The sequence below is a fragment of the Ranitomeya imitator genome, chromosome 10 (assembly GCF_032444005.1).
Source record: "Ranitomeya imitator isolate aRanImi1 chromosome 10, aRanImi1.pri, whole genome shotgun sequence".
Classification (NCBI taxonomy): Eukaryota; Metazoa; Chordata; class Amphibia; order Anura; family Dendrobatidae; genus Ranitomeya; species Ranitomeya imitator.
In genome coordinates this window covers 47,360,772-47,375,802 of record NC_091291.1, presented here as the reverse complement: position 1 = coordinate 47,375,802, position 15,031 = coordinate 47,360,772, and the positions used below count along the sequence as shown (strand labels likewise).

Below are 15,031 nucleotides of genomic sequence, written 5' to 3'. Positions count from 1 at the left end.
ATCGCTAGCGCACGTCCATTGTGGGCATGCGCTAGCGATGCGTCCGACATTGGATTTAATGGTGGCGTTAACGGACTGCGTTACACCGAGTTATGCCGTGGTGTAATGTAGTCCGTCTAACAGACGGTTTAACGCAATGTGAACCCAGCCTTAGTGACCTAGGAATGGATGGTCAGCAGCACAAAAAAGGTTAACCAGAAAATGAAATTCTCAGCACTGCGAAGTTTTTACTTTTCATTGAAGAAATACTTTAAAGAAAACCTGGTCTGGTCCCAAAACACCAGTATAGATTAGAGTCTTTTTCTGATATTACAATAATGTGTTTATTGTTATATTCATATGAACATACTTGTGCCAAATTAAGTTTTATACTGTAGGCATATGAGGCCAGACTAAGCCAATGACTCTCCAAGAGCAGTCTGGCCCCAGTCACTGTAGTCACAGCTCCCTGGGACTGATTGACGTAGGCCAGGTCTCTTTGGCCAATTTCTGGTCTTCACTATTCTTCAGACAGTTTGCGCCAATTCTTGCATCTCTGTTCCCCTGTTACAGCTCTGTGTCAGGATATAAGACGCCTGGAAGAGCACAAGCTGCTTGGGACATAGTGTGGATTGGAGTATAGCTGATAAGACGCACGCAGTGCAGGAACTGCCTATCAATCATGCCCACCGGGTGTGACTACAACCACTGAGTCTGAACTAGTGTCAATAAATAAAAGCCTCGCCAGGCTAGCCTGGTTGTATTTGCATAAGATGAGCTGCGTTTTATAACTTTATTTATTTTAGAACTTCATTCCATTATTGTAATGTCATAAGAAAACTGAAATTGAACACGGCTAGTTCAAAAATATTATGGGACTTGTCAGGTTCCTTTTAAGTGTACACCTCTAGCTGAGAATTCTATTTTTCTTCTAATTGCTTTTTAACGTGACTTTTTGAGGGATTTTTTTTGTTTTTTATGTGTATTGAAGCTTATTAATATGTCGTCGGACACGATTACCTTGGATTGTAGGGCCCAGCACAAAGACAATATGTACCTGATTTCAGCTGATCCAGAATTTTCATGACCCCTTTCAGTTGCAGTTGGTAGCCATCTGCTTGCGTTACAGCCTCCTCTTGTTTGCCTTCAATGTTCTTAAGAATTGACCGGTGCTCTTGCTCGAGTCGTACTCCCTGGGCTTTGAATTCTTTAATTTCTCTTTTGATCTGTAAAATACAGACACTCTTCACATCCCTGTACATCTAAACCCAGAGGTCTGCTCAAAGCTACATCCTGGGGAAAGTGGATAGCTCCGCAGACACCGTCATGTTTTAGTGATATCGGTGTTATGACACCTTGTCTTTTATCTCAATATTTGCCTTACTGCATATCTACAGATTCCTACATCAAATACATGAATTACAATAAAACAGAGAATATGTATTAGCAGCTAAAGTTTTCAGAATGTAGAATATCATTAAAATAGGCAAGGAGACTAACTAAAAAAAATAACAAATTGACATAAAAGAACCTGTCCAACTGGATGCATCTGTGTCGTATTCATCTATATACAGTGCCTTGTGAAAATATTCGGCTCCCTGGAACTTTTCAACCTTTTCCCACATATCATGCTTCAAACATAAAGATACCAAATGTAAATTTTTGGTGAAGAACCAACAACAAGTGGAGCACAATTGTGAAGCTGAACGAAATTTATTGGTTATTTTACATTTTTGTTGAAATTCAAAAACTTAAAAGTGGGGCGTGCAATATTATTCGGCCTCTTTACTTTCAGTGCAGCAAACTCATTCCAGAAGTTCATTGTGGATCTCTGAATGATCCAGTGTTGTCCGAAATGCCTAATGATGATAAATATAATCCACCTATGTGTAATCAAGTCTCCATATAAATGCACCTGCTCTGTGATAGTCTCCGGGTTCTGTTTGAAGCACAGAGAGCATCATGAAGACCAAGGAACACAACAGGCCGGTCCGTGATACTGTTGTGGAGAAGTTTAAAGCCAGATTTGGATACAAAATGATTTCCAAAACTTTAAACATCCCAAAGAGCACTGTGCAAGCAATCATATTGAAATGGAAGGAGTATCATACCACTGCAAATCTACCAAGACCCGGCTGTCCCTCTAAACTTTCATCTCAAACAAGGAGAAGACTGACCAGAGATGCAGCCAAGAGGCCCATGATCACTCTGGATGAACTGCAGAGATCTACAGCTGAGGCGGGACAGTCTGTCCACAGGACAACAATCAGTCATACACTGTACAAATCTGGCCTTTATGGAAGAGTGGCAAAAGGAAAGCCATTTCTCAAAGATATCCATAAAAAGTGTCGTTTAAAGCTTGCAACTTTCCTGGCAGATGATCGCTGAATTATTCACCCAACATCTGTCTTTAACAACCACGGGCCTGCGCTTGGGACTGTTAACCTGTTGAATGACGCTGTCAATCTGTGACAGTGGCATTTACAGCACGTCTGCAGGGGGCGCATTGCTCAGCAATGCGATCACGGAATGTCAAGGAGTTGCTGTGACACCAGGGGTCTGCTGACTGGAGTTCATAGGAAACTATGACGGTGATTTTTACTATATAAAGCAATACTGTGGCATTGCTGTATGAGCACAACAGATCATAATAGTCACAGGTTCAAGTCCCCTAAGAGGATTAACAAAAACTGTGAACAGTAAAAAAACTGAAGAAAAACATGAAGAAAAAGTCCAAATCATCACCCTTTTCCCGAATAAAAATTAAGAATGAAAAACAACACATATTTGACATAGCAAAAGTCTGATCTATCAAAGTATAATATCAATTAACTCTATTGGTATATGGCATAGTAAATTTAAAAAAAAATCAAAACTCCAGAATCGCGTTTTTTTCACTGCCGCATCAACACAAAAGAATTAACACGTGATCAAAACATAGTATTTACCCCAAAATAATATCAATAAAAACATCGTCTCAGAGCACAAAACCAAGCCTTTACAAAGTCCCATATGCCCAAAAATGAAAACATTACAGCTCTTGGAAAATGGGAAAATTAAGATTTGACAGCCTCCATCCACGGAGAATGGTGGAATCTCTTCCATTTAGCCAATACTTACGAACAATCGTTGGTGATGAGAGTATATTGGAAAACCCTTAGATGACATGACTAAGAAATTTTTAAATATCCTAAAAATCTACGTAATAAATGGAAGAACAAAGTAATCAATGTCGATAGAACTACACTATTGAATAAAATTCCTAATGGAGATAAAATTTCCAGAAGGTTACCATTAGCAACCACATATAGTGTGGAGAGTAAGGAAAGGAAATCACCAATATAATTAAACAGCATTGGCCAATGCTAGGAAAATGTCTTCCTGAAATAGAAGACTTTAGAAATCCACCATTGATTTCATACAAACGATCTAGAAACATAAAAGATAAGGCTGTCCATTCAGATATAGGATGGGGATGAGGAGCCATGCAGACAAGGATGAGGATAATGGGCCATGCAGAAAAGGACGGGGATAAGGACCCATGCAGACAAGGATGGGGATGAGGAGCCATGCAGACAAGGATGGGGATGAGGAGCCATGCAGACAAGGATGAGGATAATGGGCCATGCAGAAAAGGACGGGGATAATGACCCATGCAGACAAGGATGGGGATAAGGACCCATGCAGACAAGGATGGGGATGAGGAGCCATGCAGACAAGGATGAGGATAATGGGCCATGCAGAAAAGGACGGGGATAAGGAATCATGCAGACAAGGATGTGGATGAGGAGCCATGTAGACAAGGATGAGGATAAGGAACCATGCAAACAAGGACGGGGATAAGGAACCATGCAGAAAAGGACGGAGATGAGGAGCCATGCAGACAAGGATGGGGATAAGGAATCATGCAGACAAGGACGGGGATAAGGAACCATGCAGAAAAGGACGGAGATGAGGAGCCATGCAGACAAGGATGAGGATAAGGAACCATGCAGACAAGGACGGGGATAAGGAACCATGCAGAAAAGGACGGAGATGAGGAGCCATGCAGACCAAAATAGGGTTTAGGGGACAATGCATACCCGGCTTATACTTGAGTCAATAAGGTTTCCCAGTGTTTCGAGGCAAAAACTAGGTGCCTCGGCTAATACTCGGGTTGAATTAAACACAAGTATATATGCTGATACGAATTGGTTTATTAACAATATATTGTCCCTTTTTTATTTACAGATTGTAATGTTGCTGGGGACGTTTTGGGACACATGAGTCATGCCATTATGGACTAAACATCAAAACTGAACAAACTGGAAACTATTGCATGTCATTTTTATTTTTCTTCTTTTCTTTTACTTTTTTATGTTATACACATTTTGTTTTGTTTTATCTAAACAATGTACTATATTGTTATAAGGATCCACAATAGAAAGGACCATGCTGAGGTTATAAAGTTTCTCCTTATGATGAGTTGGGCAGGATACAGAATTTCCAATCCGGAGACGGGGGGCTGAGTGCTGTGTCCTGTGAGGGGCACATAACTCCCACCATTCTCTAAGGTTAATAGGTTACCAACCTCAGCTAATGGGGGGTGTTCCTGATCTATTATGGAATTATCTATTTGCCTTCAACTATCTACTTATGCTAAGATTTACTTTTCTCATTAAATGGTCTATCTATCTATTATCTATCTATCTATTATTTATCTATCTATCTATCTATTATTTATCTATCTATCCATCCTATATCTATCTATATATTATCTATCTATTATCTATCTATTTATTATCTATCTATCATCTATCTATATATTATCTATCTATCTATTTATCTATCTATCTATCTATTATCTATCTATCTATATATTATCTATCTATTATCTATCTATCTATTATCTATCTATCTATCTATCTATCTATCTATCTATCTATCTATTATCTATCTATCTATTATCTATTATCTATCTATCTATTATCTATCTATCATCTATCTATCTATCTACCGTATCTATCTATCTATCTATTATCTATCTATCTATTATCTATCTATTATCTATCTATCTATTATCTATCTATCTATTATCTATCTATCTATTATCTATCTATTATCTATTATCTATCTATGTATCTATCTATCTGTCTGTCTGTCCGTCTGTCTATCTATCTATCTATCTATCTATCTATCTATCTATCTATTTATCCTATATCTATCTATGTATCTATTAACATAGTTTTTAAGGTGGAAGGAAGACTATATGTCCATCTAGTTCAACCCATACCTAACCTAACATGCCCTAACATGTTGATCCAGAGGAAGGCAAAAAAAAAACCCATGTGGCAAATAGTAAGCTCCACATTGGGGAAAAAAATTCCTTCCCGACTCCACATACGGCAATCAGACTAGTTCCCTGGATCAACGCCCTATCAAGGAATCTAGTGTATATACCCTGTAACATTATACTTTTCCAGAAAGGTATCCAGTCCCCTCTTAAATTTAAGTAATGAATCACTCATTACAACATCATACGGCAGAGAGTTCCATAGTCTCACTGCTCTTACAGTAAAGAATCCGCGTCTGTTATTATGCCTAAACCTTCTTTCCTCCAAACGCAGAGGGTGCCCCCTTGTCCCTGTATCAGGTCTATGATTAAAAAGATCATCAGAAAGGTCTTTGTACTGTCCCCTCATATATTTATACATTAAAATAAGATCACCCCTTAGTCTTCGTTATTCCAAACTAAATAGCACCAAGTGTAATAACCTATCTTGGTATTGCAGACCCCCCAGTCCTCTAATAACCTTGGTCGCTCTTCTCTGCACCCGCTCCAGTTCAGCTATGTCTTTCTTATACACCGGAGACCAGAACTGTGCACAGTATTCTAAGTGTGGTCAAACTAGTGACTTGTATAGAGGTAAAATTATGTTCTCCTCATGAGCATCTATGCCTCTTTTAATGCATCCCATTATTTTATTTGCCTTTGTAGCAGCTGCCTGACACTGGCCACTGAACATGAGTTTGTCATCCACCCATACACCCAGGTCTTTTTCATTCATGGTTTTGCCCAGAGTTTTAGAATTAAGCACATAATTATACATCTTATTACTTCTACCCATGTGCATGACTTTACATTTATCCCCATTAAAGCTCATTTGCCATTTATCAGCCCAAGCTTCTAGTTTACATAAATCCTCCTGTAATATAAAATTGTCCTCCCCTGTATTGATTACCCTGCAGAGTTTAGTGTCATCTGCAAATATTGAAATTCCACTCTGTATGCCTCCTACACGGTCATTAATAAATATGTAAAAAAGAAGAGGGCCCAATACTGACCATTAAAAATAATGGTCTATCAATGACTGTACTTAATTCCTGCAGTACTCGAGGGTGTATCCCATCCGGGCCCGGAGATTTGTCAATTTTAGTCATTTTTAGACGCCGCCGTACTTCCTGCTGGGTTAAGCAGGTGACACTTAATGTGGAATTTTTGTTATCACTGATCATATTGTCCGCCATAGAATTTTCTTGTGTAAATACTGATGAAAAAAAGTCAAGTGTGCCCATCAACCATGGCAGGGTGACCTCCATGATGGTAATATTCATCATTTCTACCTACCCATTTGAATTGTAGGATAATGGCCCGGGAGAGACATGTTTCTCCATGTAACTGTAGGCTGAAAGCTCAAGAGAGGTTTGTACAGTAGAATAAGGACCCATCAGAGGAAGGTCACCCTGCCATGGTTGATGGGCACACATGAATTGGCCAGTTTATGCGCTAAGGACCTTCATTTTTGTAAGTACATCTTACTGAGTAATAACACAGTTTAGATTCAGTAGCTTCAGTGCTTGCATATATCTTGGTTTATATATAGAGTGCTACTGTGTTTTCTTTTTCTATATAATGCAGTTTCGCAGCTTGCAGCTGTTCACACTTAGGAGGTGCTGGTCAAGTTTCTTCTCTATATCTATCTATTATCTATCTAACATTATATATCTATCTACCTATATATTATCTATTTATCTATGTATTATCTATTATATATCTATTATCTATTTATCTATCTATATTATCTATTATCTATCTATCTACCTTTCTATCTATCTATTATCAATCTATCTATCTACGTATCTATCTATCTTATCTATTATCTATCTAACTATTATATATCTATTATCTATTTATCTATCTTTTTATCTATCTATTATCTATACTATCTATCTATATTATATATTACCTATCTATCTATATCTATCTAACTAATATCTATCTATCTATCTATCTATCTATCTATCTATCTATATTATCTATTATCTATCTAACTATTATCTATCTATCATCTATCTATTATCTATCTAACTATTATCTATCTATCTATCTATATTATCTATCTAACTATTATCTATCTATCTATCTATCTATCTATCTATCTATCTATCTATCTATCTATCTATCCATCCATCCATCTATCCATCTATCTATCTGTCTATCTATCCATCTGGCTATCCGTTTGTCTGTCTGACTAGAAATGTAGGAGACTGGGATCTAATTGCTTCCTTGCACACTGTTCTGCCAGTCTGCGCTGCCTCTTCTGGAGCCACTGTGCCAGGACCTAGGAGATATCATCCAAGCAACACTGTACAAGGGTCACTGCTGTACCTTAATGTAAGACTTTTCACTTCTCTTTACATCTCCAAGGCCCTGGCAGTAGAATAGACAGTGAGGGTTGCAGAGGATCAAGCTGCCAAACTGTGTTCAGAGCAGAAGGGAATTCTTGTCTAATACTTTACTCCATTATGACCAATCCAAGTCAGGTTAGATTAGCCCTCTCATGGGCCAATTGAGTTGCACTAGTATGTAAAAGGAAAATAAGAGCTTGATTTCAGTGTCCCTCTCTGTCTCCAGCAGTACAGATAAGCAGCAGCACAAACTCTGAGCAGAATCAGTCTCCTTCTCCCTCTGGCAGCTGCTAATAAAGTCTCACTTTTACTGAAGAAGATGTCTTGTAAACTAAACTACTCCTGTCCTAAAAAGTGGTTTAAACAATTTCTATTCATTGCCCTGAAATGAACAAAGGATCTGTATGCACAAAATTAACTATGAGGGAAGTGGCTGAGTATGAATGTCCACCAGCGTGCAGTTCATTAGGTGGACCGCACATTGTTACACACTCTGAACACCAGGTGGCACCATACTGTGATATAATTCAGATCTATTCACTGGATTTTTTTAACAGTAAAATAAAAAAGACTTTGCAAGGGGTATACACAAAAGCTTACCCTTTTAGTACGCAAGATATTAATAAAGTACATGCTCCTACCTCTGTTATCTGTTCTGTTAGCCTCTCAATTTCATTGTTCTGCTCATTAACATAATTAAATAAGGCAAAGTTGCGATCCTCCACTGCAATAAAGCAAGAAGATATCGTTATATTAAATACCGAGAGGCTGCTACCTCTAAAAGAAATAACAAGTGCCGCATTCAGCGATATCCGTACACATTTCTTACATTTCCAATAGTTCTGCATAGGAGTAAATTGCTTTAGGAGAAACATCACCTTACATGACAAGATGAAAAATGAAATCCCCCCCCCCTTGCATGTGTGCCTTAACCCCTTCATGCCTAAATTCATATTTATTCCCATATTAAGCAAGTAGGAAACGTCAGTGTAACGAATCTCAGCTAGGACATTGATTTTCTTCCTTGATCAAATTTGCAGGTCAGCAGCAATATGTGTTTGACTCCTTTGTATTCTTTTGTCAGGAAATTAAAAGACAGTCATTGTGTGTGACACTGCACTAATGTCAAAAAAAAAAAGAAAAGAAAATCCGGCGCTAATTGACAGCTGGCCTTAAAAAGATATTGACGCTGCTGTGTTTCTCCATATGCACCGATGACATGATAATGCTCGGGGGGCTTTTCGGAGAGCGCTAACTCAAGACGACAATATTTTTTCAGTCTAAGCGCATGGATATTTTAAAACACATTATGGGTATATTGAATGTTAGCCCACGTCGCAGATGAGACCACCCCAAATCTCAAGGTTCAGCTCATTGATAGGAAGTGATACGCAAATTAAGTTTGAGAAAAGAAGCAAAGTGGATATTTAGATCAAGTAAGGCTACTTTCACATTTCCGTCCAAATGCTTTGTTCTGTGCAAAAAAACGCATCCTGCAAAGTTGCCCGCAGGATGCGTTTTTTGCACATAGACTTGTATTACCGACGCATCCCGACATATGGACACACGTTCCATACGTCGTGCACTGGATGCGTCGGTATTTGGCGGACCGTCGTAGCGAAAAAAAAGTTCACGGGAACGTTTTTTCGTACGTCGGGTCCTTTAATTCCTACCTTACATGCGCGTCCGGAACACCGCCCCCTCCTCCCCGGGACTTTACAATGGGCAGTGGATGCGTTGAAAAACTGCATCCGCTGCCCACGTTGTGCCGAATTTTCGCAACGTCTGTCGGTACGTCGCGCCGACGCTTTGTGACGGCCCCGTACCGACGGAAGTGTGAAAGAAGCCTAAGGAGAAGGCTACCGTAGAAGTAGCAGTTAACTTTATTTGTAGCTTCCCTGTAGCGTTTTGTATCCTGGGTACCACCGCATCTCAGCTAGCATCTGACGTAGTCACGTGAGATTAGTTCGGAGGTAGGGCATCCATGTCTATGAATGTCTGACGTCTGTGCTGTGACGCAAAGCTCACTTCATGGCCAGAAGTGAGAGCTAATGTATTAGAGTGCGCGTAATATGATAGTATCTAATGTATTAGAGTGCGCTTATTATGATGATCTCTAATGTATTAGAGTGCGCGTATTATGATGATCTCTAATGTATTAGAGTGCGCTTATTATGATGATCTCTAATGTATTAGAGTGCGCTGATTATGATGATCTCTAATGTATTAGAGTGCGCGTATTATGATAATCTCTAATATATTAGAGTGCGTGTATTATGATGATCTCTAATGTATTAGAGTGCGCGTATTATGATAGTCTCTAATGTATTAGAGTGCGCTTGTTATGATAATCTCTAATGTATTAGAGTGCGTGTATTATAATAATCTCTAATGTATTAGAGTGCGTGTATTATGATAATCTCTAATGTATTAGAGTGCGCGTATTATGATAATCTCTAATGTATTAGAGTGCGCGTATTATGATAATCTCTAATGTATTAGAGTGCGCGTATTATGATAATCTCTAATGTATTAGAGTGCGCGTATTATGATAATCTCTAATGTATTAGAGTGCGCGTATTATGATAGTCTCTAATGTATTAGAGTGCGCTTGTTATGATAATCTCTAATGTATTAGAGTGCGCTGATTATGATAATCTCTAATGTATTAGAGTGCGCTTGTTATGATAATCTCTAATGTATTAGAGTGCGTGTATTATGATAATCTCTAATGTATTAGAGTGCGCGTATTATGATAATCTCTAATGTATTAGAGTGCGTGTATTATGATAATCTCTAATGTATTAGAGTGCACGTATTATGATAATCTCTAATGTATTAGAGTGCGTGCATTATGATGATCTCTAATGTATTAGAGTGCGCTTATTATGATAATCTCTAAAGTATTAGAGTGCGCGTATTATGATAATCTCTAATGTATTAGAGTGCATTTATTATGATAATCTCTAATGTATTAGATTGCATGTATTATGATAATCTCTAATGTATTAGAGTGCGCTGATTATGATAATCTCTAATGTATTAGAGTGCACGTATTATGAGAATCTCTAATGTATTAGAGTGCGCTGATTATGATAATCTCTAATGTATTAGAGTGCACGTATTATGAGAATCTCTAATGTATTAGAGTGCGCTGATTATGATAATCTCTAATGTATTAGAGTGCATGTATTATGATAATCTCTAATGTATTAGAGTGCGCTGATTATGATAATCTCTAATGTATTAGAGTGCATGTATTATGATAATCTCTAATGTATTAGAGTGCGCTGATTATGATAATCTCTAATGTATTAGAGTGCACGTATTATGAGAATCTCTAATGTATTAGAGTGCGCTGATTATGATAATCTCTAATGTATTAGAGTGCGCTTATTATGATGATCTCTAATGTATTAGAGTGCGCGTATTATGATAGTCTCTAATGTATTAGAGTGCGCTTGTTATGATAATCTCTAATGTATTAGAGTGCGCTTATTATGATAATCTCTAATGTATTAGAGTGCGCGTATTATGAGAATCTCTAATGTATTAGAGTGCGCTGATTATGATAACCTCTAATGTATTAGAGTGCGCTTATTATGATAATCTCTAATGTATTAGAGTGCGCGTATTATGAGAATCTCTAATGTATTAGAGTGCGCTGATTATGATAATCTCTAATGTATTAGAGTGCGCTTATTATGATAATCTCTAATGTATTAGAGTGCGCTTATTATGAGAATCTCTAATGTATTAGAGTGCGCTGATTATGATAATCTCTAATGTATTAGAGTGCGCTTATTATGATAATCTCTAATGTATTAGAGTGCGCTTATTATGATAATCTCTAATGTATTAGAGTGCGCTTATTATGATAATCTCTAATGTATTAGAGTGCGCGTATTATGATAATCTCTAATGTATTAGAGTGCGTGTATTATGATGATCTATAATGTATTAGAGTGCGCTTATTATGATAATCTCTAATGTATTAGAGTGCGCTGATTATGATAATCTCTAATGTATTAGAGTGCGCTTATTATGAGAATCTCTAATGTATTAGAGTGCACTGATTATGATAATCTCTAATGTATTAGAGTGCGCTTATTATGATAATCTCTAATGTATTAGAGTGCGCTTATTATGATAATCTCTAATGTATTAGAGTGCGTGTATTATGATGATCTCTAATGTATTAGAGTGCGCGTATTATGATAGTCTCTAATGTATTAGAGTGCGCTTGTTATGATAATCTCTAATGTATTAGAGTGCGCTGATTATGATAATCTCTAATGTATTAGAGTGCGCGTATTATGATAATCTCTAATGTATTAGAGTGCGCGTATTATGATAATCTCTAATGTATTAGAGTGCGCGTATTATGATAATCTCTAATGTATTAGAGTGCGCGTATTATGATAATCTCTAATGTATTAGAGTGCGCGTATTATGATAATCTCTAATGTATTAGAGTGCGCGTATTATGATAGTCTCTAATGTATTAGAGTGCGCTTGTTATGATAATCTCTAATGTATTAGAGTGCGCTGATTATGATAATCTCTAATGTATTAGAGTGCGCTTGTTATGATAATCTCTAATTTATTAGAGTGCGTGTATTATGATAATCTCTAATGTATTAGAGTGCGTGTATTATGATAATCTCTAATGTATTAGAGTGCGTGTATTATGATAATCTCTAATGTATTAGAGTGCACGTATTATGATAATCTCTAATGTACTAGAGTGCGCGTATTATGATAATCTCTAATGTATTAGAGTGCGTATATTATGATGATCTCTAATGTATTAGAGTGCGCTTATTATGATAATCTCTAAAGTATTAGAGTGCGCGTATTATGATAATCTCTAATGTATTAGAGTGCATTTATTATGATAATCTCTAATGTATTAGAGTGCTTGTATTATGATAATCTCTAATGTATTAGAGTGCGCTGATTATGATAATCTCTAATGTATTAGAGTGCACGTATTATGAGAATCTCTAATGTATTAGAGTGCGCTGATTATGATAATCTCTAATGTATTAGAGTGCACGTATTATGAGAATCTCTAATGTATTAAAGTGCGCTGATTATGATAATCTCTAATGTATTAGAGTGCATGTATTATGATAATCTCTAATGTATTAGAGTGCGCTGATTATGGTAATCTCTAATGTATTAGAGTGCGCGTATTATGATGATCTCTAATGTATTAGAGTGCGCTTATTATGATAATCTCTAATGTATTAGAGTGCACGTATTATGAGAATCTCTAATGTATTAGAGTGCGCGTATTATGATAATCTCTAATGTATTAGAGTGCGCGTATTATGATGATCTCTAATGTATTAGAGTGCGCGTATTATGTTAATCTCTAATGTATTAGAGTGCGCTGATTATGATAATCTCTAATGTATTAGAGTGCACTTATTATGATCATCTCTAATGTATTAGAGTGCACTTGTTATGATCATCTGTAATGTATTAGAGTGCGCTTGTTATGATAATATCTAATGTATTAGAGTGCACTTGTTATGATCATCTGTAATGTATTAGAGTGCGCTGATTATGATAATCTCTAATGTATTAGAGTGCGCTTATTATGAGAATCTCTAATGTATTAGAGTGCACTGATTATGATAATCTCTAATGTATTAGAGTGCGCTTATTATGATAATCTCTAATGTATTAGAGTGCGCTTATTATGATAATCTCTAATGTATTAGAGTGCGTGTATTATGATAATCTCTAATGTATTAGAGTGCGTGTATTATGATGATCTCTAATGTATTAGAGTGCGCTTATTATGATAATCTCTAATGTATTAGAGTGCGTGTATTATGATAATCTCTAATGTATTAGAGTGCGTGTATTATGATAATCTCTAATGTATTAGAGTGCACGTATTATGATAATCTCTAATGCATTAGAGTGCGCATATTATGATAATCTCTAATGTATTAGAGTGCGTGTATTATGATGATCTCTAATGTATTAGAGTGCGCGTATTATGATAGTCTCTAATGTATTAGAGTGCGCTTGTTATGATAATCTCTAATGTATTAGAGTGCGCTGATTATGATAATCTCTAATGTATTAGAGTGCGTGTATTATGATAATCTCTAATGTATTAGAGTGCGCGTATTATGATAATCTCTAATGTATTAGAGTGCGCGTATTATGATAATCTCTAATGTATTAGAGTGCGCGTATTATGATAATCTCTAATGTATTAGAGTGCGCGTATTATGATAATCTCTAATGTATTAGAGTGCGCGTATTATGATAGTCTCTAATGTATTAGAGTGCGCTTGTTATGATAATCTCTAATGTATTAGAGTGCGCTGATTATGATAATCTCTAATGTATTAGAGTGCGCTTGTTATGATAATCTCTAATTTATTAGAGTGCGTGTATTATGATAATCTCTAATGTATTAGAGTGCGTGTATTATGATAATCTCTAATGTATTAGAGTGCGTGTATTATGATAATCTCTAATGTATTAGAGTGCACGTATTATGATAATCTCTAATGTACTAGAGTGCGCGTATTATGATAATCTCTAATGTATTAGAGTGCGTATATTATGATGATCTCTAATGTATTAGAGTGCGCTTATTATGATAATCTCTAAAGTATTAGAGTGCGCGTATTATGATAATCTCTAATGTATTAGAGTGCATTTATTATGACAATCTCTAATGTATTAGAGTGCTTGTATTATGATAATCTCTAATGTATTAGAGTGCGCTGATTATGATAATCTCTAATGTATTAGAGTGCACGTATTATGAGAATCTCTAATGTATTAGAGTGCGCTGATTATGATAATCTCTAATGTATTAGAGTGCACGTATTATGAGAATCTCTAATGTATTAAAGTGCGCTGATTATGATAATCTCTAATGTATTAGAGTGCATGTATTATGATAATCTCTAATGTATTAGAGTGCGCTGGTTATGGTAATCTCTAATGTATTAGAGTGCGCGTATTATGATGATCTCTAATGTATTAGAGTGCGCTTATTATGATAATCTCCAATGTATTAGAGTGCACGTATTATGAGAATCTCTAATGTATTAGAGTGCTTGTATTATGATAATCTCTAATGTATTAGAGTGCGCTGATTATGATAATCTCTAATGTATTAGAGTGCACGTATTATGAGAATCTCTAATGTATTAGAGTGCGCTGATTATGATAATCTCCAATGTATTAGAGTGCACGTATTATGAGAATCTCTAATGTATTAGAGTGCGCGTATTATGATAATCTCTAATGTATTAGAGTGCGCGTATTATGATGATCTCTAATGTATTAGAGTGCGCGTATTATGTTAATCTCTAATGTATTAGAGTGCGCTGATTATGATAAT

General features: G+C 36.3%; 1 protein-coding gene across 2 annotated transcripts in view; it reads right to left on the bottom strand.

The window, feature by feature from the left end:
* ODAD1 (outer dynein arm docking complex subunit 1) overlaps nucleotides 1-15,031 on the bottom strand; it is a 172,532-nt gene that overhangs the window by 64,874 nt on the left and 92,627 nt on the right. For both annotated transcript variants that reach the window (XM_069740710.1, XM_069740709.1), the window contains exons 10-11: nucleotides 8,289-8,371; nucleotides 1,037-1,205 (exon numbers count right to left, since the gene is read on the bottom strand). In XM_069740710.1, coding sequence (XP_069596811.1) covers nucleotides 1,037-1,205; nucleotides 8,289-8,371 — 252 coding nt within the window. The remainder of the gene's footprint in view (nucleotides 1-1,036; nucleotides 1,206-8,288; nucleotides 8,372-15,031) is intronic.